This window comes from Aulonocara stuartgranti (genome assembly GCF_965226115.1).
Source record: "Aulonocara stuartgranti genome assembly, chromosome: 6".
Classification (NCBI taxonomy): Eukaryota; Metazoa; Chordata; class Actinopteri; order Cichliformes; family Cichlidae; genus Aulonocara; species Aulonocara stuartgranti.
Genome location: NC_138944.1, coordinates 14,516,917 through 14,537,330, shown reverse-complemented (window position 1 = coordinate 14,537,330; position 20,414 = coordinate 14,516,917). Strand labels below are relative to the sequence as shown.

General features: G+C 40.4%; 1 protein-coding gene across 1 annotated transcript; it reads right to left on the bottom strand.

Moving 5' to 3' along the window:
- Positions 1–502: 502 nt before the first annotated feature.
- On the bottom strand, positions 503–15,796 carry evpla (envoplakin a). Its single transcript, XM_082535311.1, has 22 exons — positions 15,588–15,796; positions 10,939–11,038; positions 10,694–10,848; positions 10,384–10,507; positions 9,644–9,775; positions 9,469–9,510; positions 9,005–9,166; positions 8,741–8,848; positions 8,554–8,649; positions 8,323–8,433; positions 7,533–7,679; positions 7,264–7,418; positions 7,072–7,169; positions 6,784–6,956; positions 6,357–6,532; positions 6,048–6,186; positions 5,766–5,959; positions 5,275–5,425; positions 4,991–5,074; positions 4,569–4,676; positions 4,392–4,484; positions 503–4,272 (listed from the first exon to the last, which is right to left on the bottom strand). Exons 1-22 carry the CDS (start codon positions 15,656–15,658, stop codon positions 883–885), a joined length of 6,009 nt encoding a protein of 2,002 aa, XP_082391437.1. The 5' UTR covers positions 15,659–15,796; the 3' UTR covers positions 503–882.
- Positions 15,797–20,414: the final 4,618 nt, after the last annotated feature.

Sequence of the window (20,414 nt, the reverse complement as noted above, 5' to 3'; positions counted from 1 at the left end):
TTTGGGGGAAGTATTCTGTGGATTGATGAGATAAAAGATAAACTTGGTGGAAGGGTTGTGTCCTGTTGCATCTAGTTGTTTCATAAAAAGAACATCAACCCGACAGTCAAACATGGTGGTGGTAGTGTGATGGTCTGGGGCTCCCCTGCTGTTTCAGGACATGGACGATCAGTTCATTCACTGAAGCCCAAGCTCACTTGGACAACGACTAAGAGCACATCAGCAAGTCTACCTCTGAATATCTCAATAAGCAAATAAAAAAGAAGGTTTTGGACTGCCCAAGTCAAAGTCTTGTATTTAATCTTGTTGAGATACTTTGGCATGACCTCTATTACACGATTATATTATATTTTTCTAATATTAAAAGATGTTTGATGATCTGAAACATTTAAGTTTGACATATATAAAAAAAACTAAGAAATCAAGATGAAGTAAATACTTTTTCATAGCATTTTTCTTTACTTTAGAGACTGCACAGCATTGAAAATGAGAGTCCATACACTTTAACCATTATAATTTATTTTATTGATATTTGTTTCTTTATAAGGTATCAAACAAGATAAAATTCAATGAACAGTTTTGAAGAAAACCCAGGAGTAATACAGAATCAATTAATCTTGGCAAATACCATTGCACCATGTCCCAGTATCCCTAATAACACATTAATATTAAAGATAAACTTCATTTATACTGTTTTTAAATTAAACCAAAAAAGAAAAATCTGCCCACATCAAACATTTTTAGTAAACAAAAAAACTCAGCAGCAGTTATTTTGGCTAGAGAGAAAGCTTTGCAGTAGAAGACTTTTCCTGAGTCAAAATGTCCATTATAAGTAATGTATGGATTTCATATAGAAAAGATGTCTCCAAAAAGTAAACATATCTAAAATCTTGCATATCTAGTCGAATTGTACACTGGACTATAACCAGACCCTTTGGAAGAGGCAGGCAGCATTGGTAAGCCTGTATTTGGGTCTTTCCTGCAGCGATTCAGAGCTTGCTTGTAGTTGATTTTCTCCTTTGTGATTGGGTCTATAATATCTTTGATGTAGGCGGACTCAGTTTCCAGGTCTCTCATTATTGTGTTGTCAATCATTCTGGACCCAACGGCATCCAAGATGCTAACTCTGTGACCGGTATCTGGATCGACCAGCCCTCCGGTCAGGTGCTGAGCCTCCATGAAGCGAATGGCAGTGTCCTTCGGCATCCAGCCTTTCTGAACAGCCTTTCCCACAGACAAACGCTCTTTGGTCACAGGGTCTTCAACTCCAGTGAAAGCCTTCTGTGCATTGAGCAGTCTCTGGATTTGACTATCCTCGATGAGGGCTCTGTTTGCTGCCTTGTGAACCGTGTATCTCCCTTTATTGCTGATGTCAATGATTCCTCCTGTTGATGCCTGAGCCTCCAGAAGTCTTTGGGCAGTTGTGGAATCAATTAGCTTACTCACGGTGGCATTGCGTATTGTGTAGCAGGTGTCAGTGTCTGTATCTATTATTCCAGCAACTGGGTAGGTTTCTTTGGCAGCAGATAGGTTAATAGGTGCTGAATTGAGTGATGTGGTGGATTTTGGGGTGATTGAATTGAACTGGGACTGCTTCTTGTTGTCACCAGCAACGAGCAAGGCAAATTCTGAGATGGGAATTTTTCCTTGTTTGTACTGTTGCAGATCATATTCTGTCAATCTTCCGTCCTTCAGCGCATCTTTGATGGAGTACTGCTTTCCACTCTTGCGATCCTGGAGTAAAGATATCTCCCCATCAGGTCCCAATGAAGTGATCTCCTCCCAGTCACACTCAAGCTCTTGCAAGTGAATGTACTGCGGACGATCAATCAAGCCCTGAAGGTAGGCATCATAAGGAGACATGTCTTTGCCGGTAACTGGGTCCAAAATTGTGATCTTTGTAGAGACATTGGTCTCTTTGGTTCTTGTTTCTGCACTCTCCTCTCTCTGTAGGTTCTGTATAAGCTCACGGATGATGCTATCTCGCTGATGGATCTTGTCTTTTTCGTCCAAGATATCCCTCTCCAAACGCATGACATCAGACTCCATCTTAATGCTTCTCTGTCTGCTCATCTGTGTTCTTTCACTCATCAGTCGGCTCTGCTGCTGGAAGGACAGGCTGATATCGTGCCTCTTGCCATCAAGGGATCTAAGTTCACGAGTGAGGTCTTCCTTCTCTCTCTGTAAGGCATCTCGGTTCATAATCAGGGTTGTCTCCTCTCTTGAAGTAGCAGATTTGCTGTTCATTAGGAAATGGATTTTGTCATTGAAACGTCTAAGTTCATCCTCGAGGTCTTGTCTGGCAAATTTACTTTGAGACACCTGTTCTCTCAGGCGATCCCTCTCAGCCTCAACTGCCTGGTCTTTTTCAACACGGACAACCTCTTTGTAGACTGTCCTCTCACTGGACTTCTCTTTCTGCAAGATTTCAAGCTTTATGTTGATGTTACGGATTTCTCTCTGCAGTCTCAGAATATCACTGGTTTCCTTGTCCATGTCTGACCGCAGACTGCTTGTCAGCCTCTCCAGTTTCGGGTCTCTCTCCACCTTGAGCACCTCCTCGACAACTATGTTTTCCTCAACAGGTGGTGGGGCATTTTCCAGCTGTGAGATACGCAGTTTAATCTCTCTGACTTCAGACTCAGCTTGAATCCTCTTTTGGCGTTCAACACTCTCTCTGAGGATCCTCTCTTTCTCTTCCACCTTTGTTCTTAACTGTTGTAGCTCCAGTTCAAACTGACGCCGGTTCGTTACTTCTTCATCCAGGTTCCTGCTAAGCCTTTCATGCTCGACCATTTGCCTTGGGTCTTTCTGCAAACGAACAACCTCTTGGAGAACCACCTTCTCTTCTGGTTTCTGTCTCTCCAACTGGATGTATTTATTTTTCAGGTCAAACACCATCTCTTCAATGGTGCGCCGAATCTGTGTCTCTTCCCGCACATTATTTCTCAAGCGGTCAAACTCTTTCTCTTGGAGTGGATCGGGCTCATACTTAATAACTTCTCTGGTGACAAGTTGGGTCTCTACCTTTGACTTTTCAGCCTTCCACTCATCTCTCTCTTGCCGGAGCATTCTCAGCTGGTCTTGGAGGGAGTCGTAATTGCTGTGTAAATTATGCACCTGGTCATTTAGCCTCTGAATTTCTCTCTCATTTTCGGGGCTTCTTTCCTCTTTAACCACCTCTTGGAAAACTTCTTTTGTTTCAATTCTTGGCTTCTCTGACTGAATGATGTTGAGTTCAGTTGTCACCTTGGTGAGCCCTCTTTCAAGGTCAGAGCGCTGCTTGCTGCAGTCTTGTATCTCTTTGCGGAGCCGCATTATCTCCACCTCTGTGTTTGGGTCTATCCTGTAGATCTCGTTAACAATTTCCTTCACCTCAACTCTGGGTTTCCATTCGTAAACTTCTCTGTAACGGTTGTGGAGCACCGTCAATTCATTGACCAGAGAGTTGTTTTCAATTCTCTCTTCCTCCAGGCTTGTTCGAATATTCTGGGATTCGTTGATTAGGTCTTGGTCTTGTTCAATCTTTTTGACTTCTTTAGTGATTATCTTAGGCGCAATGTTAGGAATCAGCCTCTCTAGTGCATTTATCTGACTCCTTGTTTGGAAGATGTCATCATTGAGGAGCTTGGTCCTTTTGCTCTCGTCAGAAATTTCTGTCTCAAATGTTCGCACTGCTCTCAGCATCTCTGGGTCTTTCTCCACTTTAACCACTTCCTTCTTAACCACCCTCTCTTTGATTGTTGGCCTCTTCTGCTGGAGAATTGTTACTTCTGTCTTCATCTGAATATGCTCCCCATCCCTCATCCGAATTTCTTCTCTCATCTTCGTTATTTGATCTCTCAGCTTAGCAGCCTCTGTATCCAGCTGGGGATCTTTCTCAAACTCTGTCACCTCTCTAGTCACCAGTTTTGGTGGAGCGCTCTTTACGGTTTCTGCCAGGGTGGTGACTTTTTTGTTTGTAACCTCAACCTCAGTTTGTATGGTGGTGCGCTTCATGATTTCCTCATGTAGCGTCTGCTGCAGAGCCCTCAGATCACTTTCCACTTTTGGGTCACGGTAGTACTTTAGTACTTCTTTCTCCTCGACACGTTCAACTCCACGGCGACTCTTCAAAGACAAAAACCTGTCTTTGAATGTTCTCAGGTTTGTCTCAGCATGAGTCCTCCTCTCCTTCTCCTCCTCCAGCTCTTTTACCAGACCATCTAACTCAAAAGCACTCCTTTCAGACCGCACTTGCTGCTGTGCCACTGCTTGAACTGTCTCTTCATTCTGCAGCAGGAAAAGCAAATTTATTCAAAGTAATATTATTTGCAATGTAGCTTTAGTTTTATGGAAAGCATAATCTAAATGCATACAAAAGATAATAAATTCATTCACTGTTTTCTTACTCGTGATATGAGATTCTTAGCCAGGCCCATCTGTTTTTGGCGCTGGGTGTTTTCAGCTTTTGTTTCAGCGTAGCGGTTCACCAGACTCTTTTCCTGTAATAAGCAAACCTCATGTCACCTCGATCTATAAATAAATGTGAGAAGTGTGTATCATGTTGAAAAACACACAGACATTACCTCTTTCTGAATAGCCTCAGACAGTGTGGGCATACGTGGTTTCTTCGGAACGGTGGCGCCGGCGTCCTCAAGCGTACTGTTGTACGTGTCAACGTTGGTCTCGTACTCCTGCAGAGACGTGAAGATTTAAAATCTTTGAATTGTTTCATGTCATTTGTTGCCTATTTCAAAATCTTTAAGTACGAGCCATGTCTGCTTATGTTAAAATTAAAATGTATTAATTTACTTTCTGTGTTGCCTAAAATGCATTTATGCATTCTATGCTTTTTTAACTTTCAACACATTTGTCTTTACACTGGATGCCCTTCCTGAGGGAAGTCCCATTAGCCCCAGGATTAGCATTTCCTCCCAGGGTTGTACCGCTACACCATGGTTCCATAAATTATTGTATTATATTATTTATTATAAGTTAGGAGTCTTACATTGAGGAGTTCCTGCAGGTCTTGAGAGAGGCTTGTCACCTTTTCCATGTCAGCTTCCTTCCGCGTCAGGTCGTCCATCACCCTCTGCAATGAGTAGGTATAGAAATATTAATCACCTAAAGTTACTGTCCTGTCATAATCATAGTGAATTTCTACAGGTTCATATTGAGAATAATGTTTATACATCCATAAATCAAAAAGACATTATGTGTGGAGTGGGTAGCCAGGTTGTTATTTTATTCTTATGTGATACTTAAAGGTAAATAATCAGAAGACAGTCTCACCTCTTGAGAGCTCTTCTTAGCAGCAATCTGAGACAGATCGTCATTGGGGCTTATCTTGTTTGTTGGCAGGTTGTCCAAGAATGAGTCCAGGGATTTACATGTGCTCTGGAACTCCTGGTTCTTTCCTGCAGTTTCGAGTAAGGTGCTTTCTCTGAGAGGAATATGAGAGGTATTAGGCACATTATGAGGTATTGGTGTATTAGGTACATTATGACAACAGAAACGCCTTATGTAATGAAACCTGTTTTACCTTTTAGTAGTGTAGTAGCACATTTTTATAGGTTATATATAGATGTATATAGATTTATAGATGAAGTACAGATGAACCCCATTGCAGGTTGCAAATACCCGATCTAATCGTAAAGGTACTTCTCACTTCCTTGTTGCTTGATTTAAGTGATTTAAAAGGCTGATGAGGGAAAACCACTGTAGTCTGTCTTTCTAATAAAGCTGAAGGGACTGAGATGATGTGTTCACAGTCTGACTCTCACCTCTCCTTCAGCTGGTTGGCAACATTGGTATAACGTGCTTGTAGCTGCTTGACCTCTGTTTTCTGGCGCTGGATGTCCGGGCAGTACTCCTGGTAGTCCTGCTGCAGAGAGCTGCACAGCTGCTCTGTGGTCTCCAGATCCTTGCTGAGCTTCTTCATGTCATTCTGAGCAGCTGCCACAGACTTTTGCTGGCTCTAAACACCACAAAGGAGATGTTCAATTCAAAGTGAACATTAGAGATATGCAAGAGAATTCAAATTTGTATGGTCAAGACTTCCTTACTTGAATTTCCTCAGCACGGGTTTCAATTGCTTTTGGGCCATTAGGGATCGGACCATCTTCACTCAGCCTTTTCTCAAAGCCGGAGACGAGACCATCCACCTTCTTGATCTGTTTCTCCAGGTTAAGTGAGGCATTTGCTCTGCAGAAAAGAAGATAAATAAACTACTAAATATACTAAGGTTATCTGTTATCTAGATCATCTACTCAAGTAACACAACTTAACAAAGATGGATAGAAGAATGAAAAACTGATTTAAGTTTTTAAAAATGTTGTTCCAAAATCAAACCCCGCCATAAAACAAGCTCTTACTTCTTATTGTAAAGGTCAGCAAGTGCAGCAAGGTTGTCAGACTTGTTGCTGGCAGCACTGAGTTTGAGCGGCAGTCCCGAAGAGGTCCCGTTGGGATCTTTAGCCAGCAGGGGCTGCATGCCAGCCTGTGCAGCCTGTTGCTGCTGCTGTAGAGCCTGTAGTGTCTGAGCAGTTTGCTGTAAAGAGCATCCATACAACCCTCCATTAAACATCAGATATAAGTATAATTCACAGCATAATCATTTCATGCTGACAGTCTGCAGGAGTGAAGAATCCCTTTATGCTGTATAGGGTATGAATGCATACACACACATACGAGGATAATAACAGCAAAATAATGGCTTTTATATGGTTTGTTTTAGTTTCTTGGTGTCACATGGTGAATGATATTTAGCTGGTGCTGATGTTAGTTTGTGTTTTTTCTCACCTCCTGCTCCTTCATCCTTTTGGCCAGATCACCAGCGGGATCACTGCGGCTCAGCGGGGCTCGCAGACGGCTCAGCATGCTCTCCTCAGCTTTGGCCAGGTCATTGTCCAGCTTGTCCAGCTGCTGAGAGAGGGCTGCTACTTTGGGGTCCATGGGGGCAGAAGACACTGGGGCTGAAGGAGGAAAAGGAGAGCTTTTTAAATGGTTGATCTCACTTTAGTTGTGGTTTAAAGATGCAGTGATTGCATATAATGAGGACACTTATGCATTTAATTAATTGACAACAACCTAACTGCTGGGCCCTGGAGATTTCTGATTTGTTATTCTTCAGGGAGTCGGCCAGAGCGGCTCTTCTCTTCTTGATGTCTGCAAGCTCCTGGCCCAAACTAATGAACAAAAAGAAAGGGGCGGAGTCAAAGAAAGGGCAGACGTCGGATGTGCCATTTGAGCTGTTTAATAATAAAGCTTGTCAGCACTTACAGGTCCACTTTATCAATGGCCTCTGAGTCAGGTGGTGGGATCTGGAAGCAAACTCCTGGGAATTTTTTAGTTTTTCCATCAGTGGAAATGACATTCCAGTTCGCAACGTCTGAGTTTGATTTTAAGGTGAACTTGTCTCCTCTTTGCAGAGAATCCTAAAAAAATAACGATTGATTCAGTCAGACAAGTCACTTTTCAAAGTTGTTGTTGTTTTTTACTGCAGCCACATGCAGTTAGAGTTTTACATTTAGACAAAAATTGTTCCCCACCGTGCCTGTTTCCCAGTCGCACAGGGACTCCACAGTGATGGCTCTGCTGGGGGTCATACGTCGCAGTTTCAGTGGAGCGATGGTGGTGCTGCGTTTCCTCAGGTCAGCCAGCAGCTGTTCACATTTCTGCACATCTTTCTCCTCCGCCTGGTAGGAAAAACACGCAAAGATTAAAAAAAGATTCCAAACATATCTTTTCACATAATTTTTCTGCTGGGTTTAACAAACTTAGTGTAATATCCCACAAAATGAACCTCTGTTTCTTCCTGATTTCAGTACCGTGGCAATGAAAGACTGCTCTATAACACATCTCAATCAGTGGGTGGTGGCAAACCAGGTGTGTGAGCACCTTTAACTCATTTTATGTATTTGTTTTTGTTAGTTCTGGTGTATATTGGCAGGACTGTAAAGTTTCATGTGACCTGCCCAGCAAATTAACAGTTTTCCTTCAGTCTGCTGTGTTTACACCTTATATTTTCTCATATATATGTCCATTTACATATGAATAAATAAATAAACTTTGAGAATTATTCAATAAATATAACTCAAAGACTTTATAATTTCCCTTTTTAGGCTTCCACTGAACAGAATCAACTTTTGGAGACTTTCCCTGTTTTACTTTTGAACTTTGGAGTCTCCTTGTCTCCAGCTTTGCCTGCCCCAGTGCCTCATTTTCTATCCAAATCTCCTTCTCATTCACTTTTTTAAAATCCTCACTGCTAGCTTGAAAGAGGGGTGCAAGCTGAATTTCTTATGTGTGCTGAGTTGCAGTACTGGTGGCTGGACGTACCTCAAGCTGCAGCAGTTTCTCAGTTTTGCTCTTCTTGCTGAGAGTCTTGGGGTCCAGGGTGCTGTTGAGCTTGGTCAGCGACTCTGACAGCTGCTCGCTGTCATATTGGTACTGAAAAACGGAACAAAGCACACTTTTTGTTTTGTTTTGAGTTTATGCATAAAATCTGCAAATGGTGATGACAGAACAGGTTGCAAACTGAGCACTGCATTGCGATGAACTCTGTCTCACCCTTTTGAAACCCTCCACGCTGTCCAGGTGCGTCTCTTGACAGATGCAGAGATTGAGGAATTTCTGCCACTCATTTCGTACATCATCTCTTTGAGCCTGGAAATATAATGAAGGGAGTTGACATACCTTTAAACAGCATTCAGGATGAAAGAGTGAAGCTGATGTTGTTAACGGGCTTTTCAAGTACCTGTATTGTGTCGCTTGCGGGGTGCTTCATCTCAACAAGTCTCTCGCCTTCGTCCTGGAGTTTGTTCACCTCGGCCTCGTGGGACAGCAGACTGTTGTTCTTGAAATTCTAAATGAGATCAAATCAAAATTGATGTATTTATGTGTGAATTCATCCAGGTACAGAACCAAAACAACTTCTGTCACACTGGACAGGCCACACCTCGTGATTGGTGAGCCTTTCAATTCTATTTTTCATCTGACTTAAAAACGCATTAATCCTAACCTCATACTGCCTCCGAACGTCAGGAGGGTCCAACATGTGGTCACTCCAGTCTTGCTTTTTGATCTTATTCTGCTCTTCTGCCAGGAAGTTCAGCTCGTTGTTGCAGCTCTGCATGTACTCGTACAGGCTATTAAGGTAGTGACGGCGCCACTTGGAGTTGTCCTTAGGAGAAATAAATTTAAATGGAAAGACAAATGAGTACCCCTAAAATAATTTTTTTATTCATTTATTCATGTATTAATTATTATTTCTTTCTTTCTTTCTTTTGATTTTTTAAATTTCTTTAAATTTTTTTACTTTTTTGGGGGAAATTTTAAGCAGAAATTTACATTTTTCATTTTTTCTCCAACAAAGAAAAAAACAAAAATTGGAAAAATTCCCTCACAGCTTTTTACACTGCCAAAACCAAAAGTGAAATAAGACTTGTGTTTATCTTTGAACATTAAGTGACTGAAGCAACTCACCAATAAGTTGTTGTACTGTTTTTTCAGAGCGTCGTATTTCTCCTTAAAAAACAAGACAGCGAATGTGAGCGGCTGTTTGAAATGCTTTTTGCTTAATAAAGGACACAAGCTGCAATCAGTTTTAAGTAGAACACATCATGCAAGCATGTGTTCTTGTGTAATCATGCATGCAGACCTTGCTGCCAGCAGAAGCGAGGCAGAGCTGCGTGTTGTAGGCGTCAATCTCTTTGTGTACGATGTTGTGAGCAGCAATCTGCTTCTCCAGATCAGCCATACTAGGGCCAAACTGCTCCACATCCACCAGTTTCTGAAAGCACAGACACCAGAAGAAAGCAGTTCATGGAAATGTAGTGATGAGATATCAAAGGACAGGTCTGACAGGGTGAGGCCGGTAAAACGAAGAAACAAGTGCATTTAGATTACATTAGGATTAAAGGATACAGTTAATGTTATTTATTATTAAGCAATCCTGTGAAAGGGTGACTGCCATTTTCCCCACCCTGTAGTTCCTAATGGAGACTTAAATCTTTTTAAAAGACTGCAAATATTTAGTTTGATTTTTTTCAAAACACTTGATGTCGAGGGGGTTTGCAAAGTGGCTTGCAGGGAGAACAGCAAGGGTGGCCAGGTTAGTGCTAGCTAAAAAGGGAACTATAGATAGAATTACATAGAAATTACAGATTGCTGACATCATGTCAAAGGAGTCTGATTTCTCTACGATGCTCAAATAAGCAACAGTGCGACTCAAAGTTTGAACAGTTTTTGTTACAGAGCATCTGACTACAGAGGAAAATACTTGTTGGTGGCAGCAGTTTTAAAACAGTTTTTTGTCCTTTTTGTTGACAATAAGAGCATTAATATTTAATAGAGTATGAAAGACTGACGTGGATGTTCAGACAGTGTAACAGTACTTACTTGCTTCTCACTTAAAACAGGCCCCCAGTCAATTAAGGGCATCCGCGACACATCATCAATCTGCTCGTAGATGTCTCTGTAGACGGTACAGTCCTTCAGCCAGCGCTCATGAAGATGAAGGACACTGGAGTCATCAAAGGGCAGAAAAGACACAAAGAAACAAACAACTGTGGTTAATGTGGAGCTCCAATGAGTTCAAAGTTAATGATATTAAACAGCTAAAATGTTTTAAAATCCTCAGTATGTTCTCAGAGGAGGGACCAGGTATACTGCAAATCTTCTGTGTTGTATTTATTCTGCATGAACTCACTCGCTCTCTATGTCTGTGGCTTGGGGATGTTTTAGGTTCTTGGCTTTGTCAACATCTATGAAGAGCTTCTTCAGCAGGCCCTCAGCTTCACCCAGCTCATCTGAGATCTCCCTCTGATGCTGGTACGGCAGCTCTTTCTTGTCATTTTCAAAATCCTGTCAAAGGCAGACAACAGATAAGGTGACGTTTTTACAAAGCAATGAGGGTAATCGTTCATAAAATTAGAGGTTTTGTTTTGTTCTTACCACAGCAAGCAGCTCCTCAGCCCTGAGGACGTTTTTCTCCACCAAGTCTGCATCTTTTTGCATCTGGGTGATCAGCAAGGCCAAGTCGGTGGCCTGTGACCTGCAGCAGACAACAAAGGTCAGAGGTTGAACAGCAGCACACATCATTTCAGGGATGATACAGAATTGGTAAGTATACGAGTACTCCCACGCAGAAGTTTTGAATAATTAACAGCTTGATTACAGTCAAACCTTATGGTGTGCATTTTTATGAGCACTCTCACTACCAACAAAGACTTATTTATATTTGTGGACAAACTTCACATCCCCAGGTCATCCTTTATATAAAAAAAATCTGCACAGTGAGGGTGTTTTTATTTTTATTTTTTCCATTCAGTGTTTTTTATTTTGCACAAACTGCACAGTTTCCAGATCTTTTAGGATGGAGTAGGATTTTTCCACCCTTCGCACCACACCCAAAACGTTCCTTAAATTCTACCCATTCTTGAACTTTGACTGTCACTCCCTCTGTCAGTGTTTGTGTTGATTGTGTCGCTGCTCAGAGTAAAGCAAAGCAATGACTAAGATTGTCAAAATGAGGAGGAGGAAGACATTCCATTGAGAGATTAGCTACACCCATGAAGGTGAAGTCTTTGGGATTGGAGACAAATATTGTATTTGTTTTATTTAAGAGGCTTTGTATCTACTGCCTGAATAAATCATGGGGTAGAGCTCAGTTAAAAGTTAAATTAGATTAAATCAAAGTTTTTGCAAACTGCAAACTGGGTTTTGGAGATATGTTTGTGTATAATTGGTTCAGAACACACAGCTCCTCAATGTGTGTGTGTGTTAAAAATAGACTTTTTAAAATCCAGGTTTTGCCTCATTAACTGAGATTTATGTATTTTACACAGCTGTATAAAACTGTATACCACCTCCACACACACACACACACACACACACACACACACACACACACACACACATTCTAAATATGGCAACTTTCAACATATTACACTTTTGCTTTTGTTAGTAATGAAATGTGCGATACATTGCACAGCAGTCTCTGAAGTTTAAAAAATGTTGCTAAAGTAGAGCTACAGTTCAAAAAATACAGATGAAAAAATCTTAGCAGCACAATTTTTTGGTGTATCTGTCAGTGTCAACATTAAGAAAAGAGATATGAAAAGCTGTCAGACTGGGCTGGACTGGGACAAAAAATCAGCCCAGGTATTTTGACTAGAGACCGGCCCACCAAGTATTATAGGAAAAACCATAAAGCCTTTGAATGAAAACAAACGCTGTTGTGACAGTGATGCACAGTCTTGTTGGTATATATGTATGATTTCTATGACGATGAGGGATGAGAGAAGAAGAGGAAGAATAAACACACAAATACACAGAATAACTCCAGCTTTGTGTCTTTTTTTCATTCTAGCTGAAGTATGGGACAAATCGCTTGCTTTTCACCTCAACATGGATGTATTGTAATTGGTCCAGCCCAGAGTCGATCACAACCATTGGACAATCCACCACCTTTCATTGTTTATACCGTTAACATAAAAACGAAAAATCACTATCTGCCCACCGGTAATAACCATGTTATTATAAAGAATAACATGGTTATATTAACCAGTGTAAGTAAGTTTACTTATGAAGCCCTTTTAACAGATAAGTAGTCACAAAGTGTTGCACATAAAATAGAGTAAAATAGATTTAAATGTGAAAAACATAATAAAAACAAGCTCAAAGATCAAGACAAAGAATAAACGAAATCAAGAAAATTAAACGATTTTAAACTGCTTTTTTAAAAGAGAGTCAGCGCTTTTGAAAACTGCTTATAGAGGAAATGACCAGTGGGCCGAGGATTCAGTCTGAGAAAGGTCACACTGATGCTGAAATTACACTTATGTGCAAAACGAAATCAAAGAATCTGGTTCTGCAGCTGCTGTCACAACGACTGCCCTGTTCCTGCTCACTCAGCAGGAGGGACAGGTATGCATTCCCACCTTTGCAGTCAAAGAAAAACCTGTTTAGTTACCACTGTTTATAGAAACAGTAGGTGCAGTGGGCTGTGGAAGAGATTTATCCTCTTTGCTCTAAAAAAACAAATGATCAAATAAATACATGAAAAAAAAGAGTCTGTGATCATCAGACAGAGGAGCATGAGCCAAACATACCAAACACTCGCTATACTACGCATGGCGCCATTTTTCCAATAATTGCACTCAATTTGGATTTTTAAAGGTAAATTTTAAAAGTGGCTTTAATCTCTAGTTTGTCTTCTGTAATATACAGATCTTTATATTTTACTTTTTTACTTTCCTACATGTCGGATATTTAGTTCTGAGTTTGTCTTGATAAAGGTGAACTGTGTAGGGACTGAAATGAATAAAGGTCTGATTTCTGATCTCTTTTATTTAAAGCTGTCACCTTTGGTTTATTCACTTTATTCTTTTATTAATAGCAGATAAGAATTACTGGTCACACCCATACATTGATGTAGACACATACAGTATCTGCATCAAATGTGTGCTTTTTTTTTTTTTTTTAATCAAGCAGCAGTGTGATATTCCTGTGCAGGAGTGGCTGTGCAGGGTTTTCCAGGAGTGTCTTGTAAGGTGATACTTTGAGTTTCTCATAAGGTGTTTTGGGGGAACTTTATGCTTTCCTCAGCATGAATCAAGTATTTGTGCGGGCTGCTTGTGTGGTCATGCTGAGCTTTTAGCCAATTTTAAAAAAAATGGTTAAAGAAATCGTTAAACTGCTCTTCTTCAACAGTTGGTGGTTTTTAGTAAATTATTAAATGAATGACTGCTACAGAAAACACTACTATGAGACCAGTTTAAACTGGATTATCTGCATAATTTAGAAGGGCTTGCCTGCATTTTTTAGATGATAGTAAGATCTCACATCTTCTGCACAAACACCCTCATTTCCCCCTCAAGCTAAACTCATATTGTAAAAAAAAGGTCTGATTTCATAGTAAAATTAGGTTCAAGAATTGTTATTTTACAACATGACCACTGGAGCAAAGAAATGGATGTTGAATGCCGAAATGAATCTGTGCTTTACAGTCAGCAGAGTCATTATTAAATCCCTGCGTAACCAGCGCTCTAATCTGTGATGTAACCAAAGGCACCAGCAGAACAAGATGAATGTCTGAGAGCCGCCCAGACTCAACACACACAAATACAAATTTTTCCATGACGTCTTTGGGCTTTTCGACTTCTTGGAGACTCAGCCTGACCCGAGCATTAGCTGCCACTTTTACCTTTATTTGTACCTTTATTTTAAAAACATTAAAAAACGTCCCAGTGCCATGTCTAATGCACAAATCCATACATCGCAGCTCTCCAGCTGTCCGTGTCATTTCCAACAAACACCCAGGAATCATCTTTGATTGCGATTCACAAATTTTTCTTAAACTAATAAATAAACAATTATCAGACAATAGAAATGACTGAATGAAATGAACAGCACTTCCTGTGCGTCACTCTGTAATGTACAGTTAAAAACCAACGCCCACATGAGAGGCAGAAACCAGCTGAGCAAAACGGACAACCCAGCCCTCATCACGCCTCAGCAGAGAGAAAATATGTCTGAAGCCGAGCCAAGGTGAAGGCACAAGCCGGACACCACCTGACGGTGAGATCACGTCAGCGGTCTTTTGTTACTCCCAGGAACAAAAAGGTGAAGTGGTCGGCTTTGCAGCTGAATGTGGGGCTCTTTCTATGAATAGAAACTGATCCTGAGGAAACCTGAAGAAAACCCATCCTCAATACTATCCATTACTTAAAAAGGTGATCATCCCACTTCGCCGCTTTGAATGCAGCGACTTAAATGGCGTTCTGATCTGTGATCCGGAGACTTTTGGCAGATTTGCCATGAGTTAGATTCAGTGGCTCTTCATGAGCCTTCTCTTTATATTTAGCACATGAAAATGACCTCACCCACATTATGCATCAAATGGAATTCATTTTTATTCGCAATCCTCTAAAGCAGGTTGCTGTCAGCTTTATGTAAATGTTTGAAACCTGTGCCACCTGACTGTCATATTTCCATATCTGATCTGAACAGCTGCCTAGCCTGATAGGACTCCCTACATCTTCAAGCAACAAAAGCTCTCCAATAATCATTTTGCACAGACAGAAAGTTTCTCTGTGAATGATTTTTTTTCTCCAGTACAATAAAATTACTAATACAAATGATCTGACACCTGTCAAGGGTCTAACACCAATAAATTAGGTTTAGGGTAAATTTCTGCCTGATAATCAGGATGACAACATCTTTCAATTTCACTTTTAGTCGTAATTCCCTCATTTCACTCGTCCTCTTGCAGGACACCGATGCACATCGTGTTTACAAAGTAAACTTGACCCCTGGCTTGTATTTAGCTTTCGCTTTTTCCAAAAGATTAACTCTCACATAACTCAGCACTTGAAAGCAGTGAAGGAATTCCCTAGGAAAACATGCATTAAAACCTCATTTAAACTTGTAATATAATAAACCACAAAACAGACGCACACAGAGAAAGAGGGCAGCAAGAACACACAGGAAACATGACACAGTTCTTGGCTTTAGAAGAACAGGAACAGGAGGAACATGACAGAGATACAGTGTCACCACACTCATACACGCATTCATAAAATCCACAGTGAATAACTCACTTGCTGATCTTCCCCGAGACCTTGAGTGTACCATTCTTAGTGTCCTTGGAGCTCTCCTTTTTCTTAAACATCTTGGCGGATGTCAAGCAGAGATCCTGAGTAAAAACTCTCACTCTCTCTCTGTCTCACTCCTTCTTCGTCTCTGACTCCCGCTCTCTCTGGTTCTTGTCAAACACACTGAAGTATACAAACACACACTCATGTCACCACGGTGTTTAATGCCAGTGGCTCCTCCCAAACAGGTTAACAGGTGTGTCAACGCCCAAACATCCACCTTGCAGAGGACGACTGGACCGACCTGTTCTCTGCACTCTCCCTCTCTTCTTCCCTTCTTCAGGCCAGCCCTTCCTTTCATTGGGCCCCTGACACACTCTCCAAACTCGCACAGGTCTTTTAATTACCAACAAAGCAGGAATGCATAATTCAGAAAGCCAGAGGGAAACGCTCCATTCCTGCACTGTTCACTCGGCTCTGTGTGTCACACGCATTGTGAAGATTATATCCCTTGGGATAATTATAGAGCTGAAAAATGATCCAGTGCTACAAACCCAAAATGGTATTGAACTGCAAATCTGATTCCTTAAAGGGATAGGTGAGTTTTGTCACAAGGTTTCTCTCAAGGTTATTCGTATAAGAGGATACATAATATTAGGCAACTCGATTTCACGTTTACCACAAAAAAGAAATAATAATTCTGGCCTTTCAAGACTTCAGTGAATAATACCAATAATATACCAGAATAATACCAGTCTGGTTTTAAAGGTAGCAGCACAGAAATTGGGCCTTACAGTCTTGTTTGCATAAACTGTAGATAAAAGATTGAAATGACCACTGCAACATCACCGTAAAGTCCTGCACACCTCAAAACCCTTAAAAATAGAGACCAAGATACTGAGCCGTTTGTAAGAGAAGCTGAACTGCCCTTTTAAAAGGTTTCTATATAAGTTGATTTCTTTTTTCCACCAGAGGAGTTGTCCACTGCTGGCCATTTGAAAAAGCACTGATGTATCCATATTTTACACATGTGATTCTTAATGATTGTTAATATTGGATCAAACAGCCCTAAAGTGTCTGATCTGGTCTGTCCTAGGTGATTACATAACTCACCCCCATTAGAGGTACGTTTTCTGAGCTGCTCTTGTCTTATTTAAAGTTTGTGTATCATATGGGGTCCCTCAGGGCTTAGTTTTGGATCCACTTCTGTTACATTTGTGGACTACATCATAAAGTCATACAGCAATTCATATTATAAATAAACTGAGGCTAAACAGTTATACTGTTTCTGCCAACAAACTCAGCGCAGCGCTGATATCAAATATCTATTGAAATAATTTTTTTTTAAAACCGACATATATTCTAATAATAAACCCATGAGGCACCAGATTCCCCTTTATTGATACCTATGTTGGTGAAACCTTGTGAGCATGGCAAAACACACACACAACCACACATATATTTTCAAGGTTTTGCCATATGTGTAATCCACATTGTGTAAAGTGACACATACGGCTAATGAATATTACATTTAATGTAGAATCAATATAGCATTATCCCCTTTTATTTATTTTATCCCATCTAATATATTTTTTATTTACTTATCCATATTTTTAAAAAGAATATATTATTTTTGTGTAATCTTTGCAATTTGTTTCCTTTTTTAATCGCATGTAAAATTTGCATTGTAAATACATTTTTACTTCTGAAGAAGGACAGTTACAGCTCTGAAATATCTGAAATATGTAGCACAGGAGGAGTTTTGGCACAACAGCTCACTGTTGATTGGTCTGAAAGGCATTTTTAAAATTACAATTTTTAACATTTTTTTTTCTCCCAGTGTAGATTAAATCTCTTTTTTGGACTGTCATTAATTGAATTTGGTTTTGTCATAATGACAAGTGGCTCAAGGTGCTTTTATTGTAAGGTAAAAACCCTATAATAATACAGAGAAAACCCCAACAGTCATATGACCCCTCTTTGAGCAAGTGCTTTGGCGACAGTGGCAAGGAAAAACGTTTAAACCTCTGGCAGAATCAGGCTCAGGGAGGCGGCCATGTCCTGTGACTGGTTGGGGTGAGGGGAGGAAGCCAGTATGAGGACATGCTGTGTGAAAAAGAAAATGTGCGATAATTATTAAAAGGTTATCCTCATTTCCAGCTCAATGTTTTTATTTTTGGACTGTTATTTTATTATGTTATTATTTGTCTTATCCCTGGACTGAAACTGGACCTCTAAAACAACCTGTTTTAAAACCTAAAGACGAGTTCACATCAGAGCTGTGTGCCCGAGATGATCCTCTCGGCCTGATATCTGTCTGAAACTGAGCATTTGGTTTACATGCTGACCTCATTGCTAATAACCTGCTTCATGTTATATATGAGCATCCATTATTCTAAATATATGTGTAACAGCTAATTGCTTTCAACCACACCTTCCTTTATTATAGTTACATTTTACTTGAGTATTAGAACATTAAAAATTTATATGGAAGACGTGTGTAGAAATAATTAGCAGCAGTAAAATAATCAAAGAAAGAAGTGATTCCATGTGTGAGTGATAAGTGGACGCAGAACAAATGGTCTTTATGTTATCCCATATTTCTCTACCTCTGTATCCTGTTAAGTCCCTAGGATCAGAGATAAAGGATATATTTATTATCCCGGAAAGAAATGTGCTGGAGAATAATCACACTACCATGAAGGAAACATAAACAGAGACTAAATACCTCATAGAAATCGCACTGACTTATTTAAAGGTGACATCTGCTGGGACAATTTCGTTTATAGGTTTCTGTCTTGCATGCTGGAAAACTCTATCTACTGCCAGACAATAGCAACTTGATGCATTAGTATATCCAAGAAATTTCTCTGCTACCATAACTAAAAAGAACACAGCATTCCCAATCTGAGAGCTCCAAATTAATGAGAATATTCAGGTAAACGATAGTTTACACAGTGAGATCAATTTTTTTTCCCCTTTCTGATTTTTCCTTTTTCTTCCTTGAGCCTTTTTTCCCTGAATTTATAACAAGGAAATTAAGTCGTTCTCATTTGGCTATGTCACCCTGACACCTCACTATTAAGCCTGAGTCAAAGCTTGGAGCAGACCTGTGCCACAAACACTGAGGGACACTGTGTACAGTCAACAGTGGAACATCCAAAGGGTCAGAAAGTAATTTACATAACACTTTCATATAGTGGTACATGCCATAAATCTACTGATTACAGGTTGCCCCATACACTGGAACGTTTAGTGTGCAGCATCTAAAGACGTGGAAGTTATTCCAGATCAGGGCGTCTCTCTGCTGCATAGCAACAATTGGAAATCACGAGAAAAAATGTAGCTAAGCAGCTTTCATTGCAACAGCGAGAGCACGCTGTGCTCATTGGTCCAGTCACACAACGTTTCTCTCTGGGTGGGTCTACGTGTCTGGAGTAACATACTTTTTCACTTGCTCACATATATTGTATATTGTGGTTGCACCCAGGTAACAAACTGTAGCAATACTTTCATCTTAAACCTCAAGTGAGCTGCTGAAAATGACGCATAGACAGGGGTCATTTTCCTCTATATCAGGGGTGGGGAACTCCAGGCCTCAAGGGCCGGCGTCCTGCAGGTTTTAGACGTGTCCTTGATCCAACGCAGCTGATTTAAATGGCTAAATTACCTCTTCAACCTGCTTTGAAGTTGTCTGGCAATGAACTAATCATTTGATACAGGTGTGTTTACCCAGGGTGATATCTGAAACCTGCAGGACACCGGCCTGAAGAGCATGACAACACTCGTGTTTATGTTTTACATTCAAGTTTTTATTGATTTTGTATGTTTTTTGAAAACATATACTTAAACCTGTATAAGATGGGAAAAAACAAAACAAACAAAAAACACAAGAAAAATGCTGGTGTGCACCCCTCCCCTTAAAACACTCATGTTTTTTAGTGACAAATGCCCCCTGAGCAGGGAGACAAATGTCTGCACCACAAATGCAAGACCTCGTGGAAAGCAATCATTAAGATTCTTCGGGATTAAAGGTCAGGCGTTTCTCCGGATGTCAAACCTGCAGTTCACACACATCCTGCAGCTCATTTTGAGCCACATTAATGTAGCAACTATGTATCTGTATACCTGTAAATTCCAAACAGCTGAACAGAGAAGAAACAACAAAGGCAGAGACACTGCAAGGGTGTGCCAGCCTCTTCATTCACCTTACACACAGCACAGCTGTCTGCTCATACTTTGATGGTTATTCTAAATTCTGGACCTCTCTTGGAGGAAAATGCGTAACACAGTAACACAGAATGTTGTTCAACAGTTTTAGCCTTTGGTTTTGTTCTGCAGATAAGCATTCATCTCCACCCCATAAAGGCTTAAATATTTTCAGTCTATTCTAAATAGTACACATTTCTGAAATACCACAGTAACAGTGCGCATGTGTAGGTTGGGGGGACTTTTTACCACGGAATATTCTTGGTTAGAAGATGGGGAGACCCCCCCACCCCAAAAAAACCCAAAACCCACTAATGTCAGATCGAGGTTAATAAACACACCTATATCATTATTCTCACTTTTCAGTGCACAAACAAAGTAAAGCTAAACATTCACACCCTGCTCAGGCATCCAATGCACTCCCACACCCTAACACAGGAGCAACTGAACACGAACACACACACACACACACACACACACACACACACACACACACCTCCATGCCTACTGTCCTCAGAACACGTCAGTTTAACAGCAGTTCTTTAGCAATCAAACTATGCCCGATCAAAATAAATACTGCCAAAAAGAAAAATGTGAATGAAGAATGACAAAAACAGCATTTGG

Coding starts and splice junctions, on each gene's coding strand:
- evpla (XM_082535311.1), bottom strand. CDS start 15,658: ATGTTTAAGAAAAAGGAGAGCTCCAAGGACACTAAGAATGGTACACTC. Junction 10,849..10,938: donor CTGAGGAGCTGCTTGCTGTG/GTAAGAACAAAA, acceptor TGCCTTTGACAG/GATTTTGAAAATGACAAGAA. Junction 8,849..9,004: donor ACGTTCGGAGGCAGTATGAG/GTTAGGATTAAT, acceptor GATCTCATTTAG/AATTTCAAGAACAACAGTCT.